Raw genomic sequence first — 4,893 nt, 5'->3', positions numbered from 1 at the left:
AAGATGTTATATAAATATAAATTCACGTGAGAAAAATGTAATAAATTTCATCGATTCAACAAGTTTCATTAAATTCCTATCTTTGAGAGATATTTAAAATTAAGAAATTATTCTCTATATAATATTCTTTCTCTCTCATGTCATTTTTATTTAAAATAAAATTATCGTTGAAAATATAAAATATTTTATGAAAATGTGATTTTCACCATCTAAATACAAGAATCAGGACCCTTACATCAACGGTAAATTTGATCGTTAATCATAATCATAGCTGCAGTGCCATCGGCTATAAATTCCTAGAAATAATTTATTGCTTCGAATTATTTTGCGCCGATTATTTTCCGCTGCGTAAATTAAGCGCGGTTTTCTCTGCCACGTTTGTTTGACTATGAGAAAATGACCAGAACGATAGTAAATATACGCGAGCGAATTAATTCGAATCGTTGATGGAGAGGCAACGAACAAATCTTATCATCACCATCCGCTCATAGAGTATTATTCTATTTGCTTTTCCATGAGTTACCGAATCCCGAGTTATTAATACAATCCAGGTGTTTGTACGCGAGATATTCTTGAATGATTGATTTTAGCACGACTAGAATTCCTCAAAGATATTGTTCTTCAACGCAGATAAATCATGTTCATTTTGGACAATGCTGTTTTATAAAAAAATTAAATCCTTGGTAACGAAAAGCATTGATTAAAAATTAAAAAAAATATTTGCTTAGATATCTTTCCTCTTTTTAAACATATAAATTTTAAAGATTCGGATGTTTGTTCTTTGGTGATTGCAATTAAATTTCAAATTGTTCTACACTACAGATCCAGTTAAAAAAATCGATAGTTTTTCATTGAACGGTGGAGGAAAATATGGCGCAAATTTTTGATTTTTACATCGAGTAATAAATATCTTTTGCGACGCGCCATATAAGGGAAGTAATTTTCTAGTTCAAGGCGGCAGAGGTATTGCTGATTTTCCACTCTGTCGCGAGTCATCACGGAGAGCCGCTTCTTTTTAGCCACGCCATATTCCTATCGCAAGATTTATTCGATTAGCGCAGTGCCGATTAAATCGCCGCGGGCGAGAAGGAAAGTGCATCGCCGGCGCATCCATAGATGCGCATTCAACCTCGGGCGTGCCTATACCGGAAGTCGTAATCACGTCGCGCCATGAGATCGCGCCGCGAGAAAGCAATTAGTTCGCGTCGATAATTAATTAAACTTTCGCGATCGAATTCGACACAATGCAAACGCATGCGCTCCGGATAGGAAGTCTCTATCGACATCTATCATTATTTTTACGTTACCATAAAGAAGTTAATTGAACCTCCTTCTTTCTTTTATATCTCACACGTGTATCTCTCACATTTTTATGTATTTATTTCTCATATATATATATATATTTAACTATTCTAAATAAATATGATAAAAATATAAATCTGAGTACAACAGAAATTTGATTAATATACCAAATAAAAATTATATTTTACTTACTAAGAAAAATTGAAGAAATTATTTAGCGAAATAGATTGTGCGAGAAATTATTACTGAGCCGTATCTATGCGTGTCTATGAACATACGTATGCAAAGAATGCGCAACTTCGAGGTAATCTCTCCAGAGTAGCAAAACCTGATAAATCTCGGCGCACCTTGAACAGTGCGAGAAAATTACGCGGATGTCTTCAATTAATTTCGTGCTACGTAACTGAGAATATTACACGCGCGTTAAGTCTAGCCGCTGAGAATACCGTGGGTCTCCTCACGTAATGAACTTTCAGACAACGCATCAGTGTATCACCGGCGGTCGGAGGACGAAAATTCTGCCCTTTCCAACGCGCCGCCGCAAATTGCATTCGATTGCGTTGCGAGGGAAAATTGATTACGCGCTAAACTCATTATCGGACGCACCCCGCCTCATATTATTCGATGGAGATCGGCTCTCCTATCGATCGATCGCAGGGGCGATCCTTGCACATTTCGTTCGCGCGATCAAAGATGTCAATATTAATTTTCACTTGTGTCGAGATCGTTTGCATCCCCATGCGGGTGGCGCAAATTAATGGCAGATTGGCTCGTAAGCTGATTGAATCATCGTTCAAATGTAATCAGATCTCGCCAACACTATGTATATATAGTCTATTTCAGAGAAACCTTTTTCTATTTAGAGATGATTAAATTTCTCATCAATTGGATGACAAAAAACGTATTTATTCCCATGTAATTTGCAATCTAAAACTTTGATAGGTAGCCTGCTAATCATTCAATAATTCTATAATTTCTAATTTTATAATTTCTCAATATACCTATATATAAATTATGTTCTCTCATTTTGTACGTATCTATCTCCCTTTAAGCACCAAATATGAATGTCATAATATATCGCGTAATAGCACGTGTTGAAATTATTTTCAATTAACGTGCAAAAAATCAAAATAATTGCTCTCGCTTGGTTGGAGAATTGCAAACTCATCCACGCGATAATCAAGCGTGGGCTATCAATATCACCTTAAAATCGATTCGTTTTTTTTTTCGCCATCATTAAAAGTTTGCCGTACTCGAGGGAATAGTTACGGGGAATATGCTGTATTGTTACTGTTAGTATCGACTTCGAGCACACCGGTTCGTTTATGATCGAGTGGGATGATCGTTTCGTTCACTTACCTGATAGTTGCCGTTCCGACTGCGAGCGCGGCTGCTGCTGCAAGCTCTGAAAACAGCAGAGAAAACGCATCATTGGTTTGAGAAATAGCAGAGGCATTCTCGGTGCTTGCGGGACCGTGCAAAAGGTCGAAGGAGCGCCTTTAGCGCGAACGACGCGTTTACTGCAGTCAGATGTACCACAGTATTTCTCAAACTATTGCCACGGTAAAAGCATCGCTCGAAATAAATTGGTTCTCCCGTTTAACGACTAGTTTAATAAACTAGTAAAGCCTGTTTTATATCTCGATGTAAGATAGGCGTTCGAAGAAACCGCAGCACGTACGCTATTTGAAACGTCTCGAGATTCCAAGTGAATTCCTCTAATTACGATATGCACACAGAGATATTATATTAGTGTGCACTTAATTTAATCGTTTAAGAGAGTTGATAACGTAATTTTATACTATTATATCGGAAAAGAACCGGTTCTTTTAAGACTTGGTCGAGTCGTCTAGCGGTGCCGTTTTATTGCCTGATAATACTCGCAGACACAAAAGGCGATCGTTATCCCTTATCGGGGATTCTAAAACTTTATTAATCTTCTAGCAACGAAAGATAACTAATAATCGACGCGGTTGAACCGTGACCCACTTGCAGTATTGAGCCGACCTCGAAAACAACCATGACCTTATCTACGTCATGCCTCACCGAACGGATGTATCCATGTATATCGATCGATTTCCCCTTCAATATTCACGAAAAAAAATGAAAAGTTCCCAATTAACCTTAAGAATTTACACCCGATACGTCGTTCTTGCCCCCTAAAAGGGGGCATCGTTAACTCAATTATATATCTCCCTTCGCACACAGAATCACTAAGTGTAAAATTAAAATATGAAAGAAGCCATCACGTAAAAGTTAAGAAGTTAATGAAGTGGGAATATTAAGTACAATGTTGTTATACGATTTCCGAGGGAACGTTTTCCCGTTTTCGTATAATTATCTCATCATTATTTTTAACAAGAAATTCAATTATTAAAACTGTCGTTAAAATATGATGATAAAAGAAAATAATACAAATGAGGCGTAACTAAAATCAAGGCGATATCGCAAAGTGAAGAATTGTGTGATATTGAAAAAGAAGTTTCGCCATTATACACGGTTATAAAGTTATGGACATCTCCAGGTATCGATGTCATATATTTAAAAATCGTAGACTAGCTGTAACATTTTTCAAACAGAACCGAATAGGCGTGGCTATATTTTTTACGACTTACTAGGCTTCAAAGCGAATCCCGCGTGAAATTCTCAAACAAAAGTTATATCGTTTCCCGGATTTTCGAGCGAATCACTTCGTCTATAAACGAGATACGAGGAACAATGTGACGCAGCGAGATACGCTATACTTTTGCTAAAAATTTCTCCGTCTCAAACAAATGTATCTCTTTAGAACCGTTATATTCCGAGAAGCATATTTTACACAGGTGCGCCATTTCAATCTTGGTAATTTTAAAAATAATCTCTGATCTGCATTTTATATTGCGATGCTTCCGTTCATATAATTGCAATAAAATAGACATGATATTTTACAAGAATATTAAAAAAAAGTTACATTATTTTTTAGTATTTACAAAAATAAAAAAAATCTATAGATATTAATAAAATATTATTTAAAGAGATCTAAGCCAGAGTATATAAATATAATTGTACTCTTTAGAATTAAACCTGCAGCATCAGAATGTTCATTTCAAAAATTAAAATAAATAATGCATTCAGAGCTCCGCTTGTGTCTGTTAGACATAAATTTTTAACGATTGTGAAATTGAATCAACGGTCGATTAAAATTTTCGTTTAAGCGTAAGAGCCGCGTAGTATGAGGTTTCTGGCTCCGCATGCGATTCGTTACGGATGCCGATTCGATACGAAAGAATTATTAATATGTGCGTCACACAAACAAAAGAGAGAAAGAAAGAAAGAAGGAGAGAAAAGAGAGAAACGTGCGTTTAAAGCTACCGATCTGGATGAAAGCCCAAGTTTTCCACCGCGGCCTTCGTGCACGCGTATATATACGTGATAGACCACACGATGTGGCTATATTCAAGATCCGAGGATGCCAACCGATTAATACGCCGCCACGGCTGGCTGCCCCATTAGCTTTGATCGCTCACCAACACGGGCAATCCGGTACCACCGGGTGTTCACGCGCGACTTCCGCGCGCGCGCGCGTTCTCATGCAATGGGTGTTTACCGAGA

General features: G+C 37.1%; 1 protein-coding gene across 2 annotated transcripts in view; it reads right to left on the bottom strand.

Annotated features, from left to right (window-relative positions):
- Cv-c (RhoGTPase activating protein) overlaps window positions 1-4,893 on the bottom strand; it is a 218,669-nt gene that overhangs the window by 125,507 nt on the left and 88,269 nt on the right. For both annotated transcript variants that reach the window (XM_083036275.1, XM_083036282.1), the window contains exon 8: window positions 2,662-2,707. In XM_083036275.1, coding sequence (XP_082892401.1) covers window positions 2,662-2,707 — 46 coding nt within the window. The remainder of the gene's footprint in view (window positions 1-2,661; window positions 2,708-4,893) is intronic.

The sequence above is a fragment of the Prenolepis imparis genome, unplaced genomic scaffold (assembly GCF_030444845.1).
Source record: "Prenolepis imparis isolate NDT839.2.m4 unplaced genomic scaffold, iyPreImpa1.0 SCAF_1, whole genome shotgun sequence".
NCBI lineage: Eukaryota > Metazoa > Arthropoda > Insecta > Hymenoptera > Formicidae > Prenolepis > Prenolepis imparis.
This window is presented reverse-complemented; position numbering and strand designations above follow the sequence as displayed.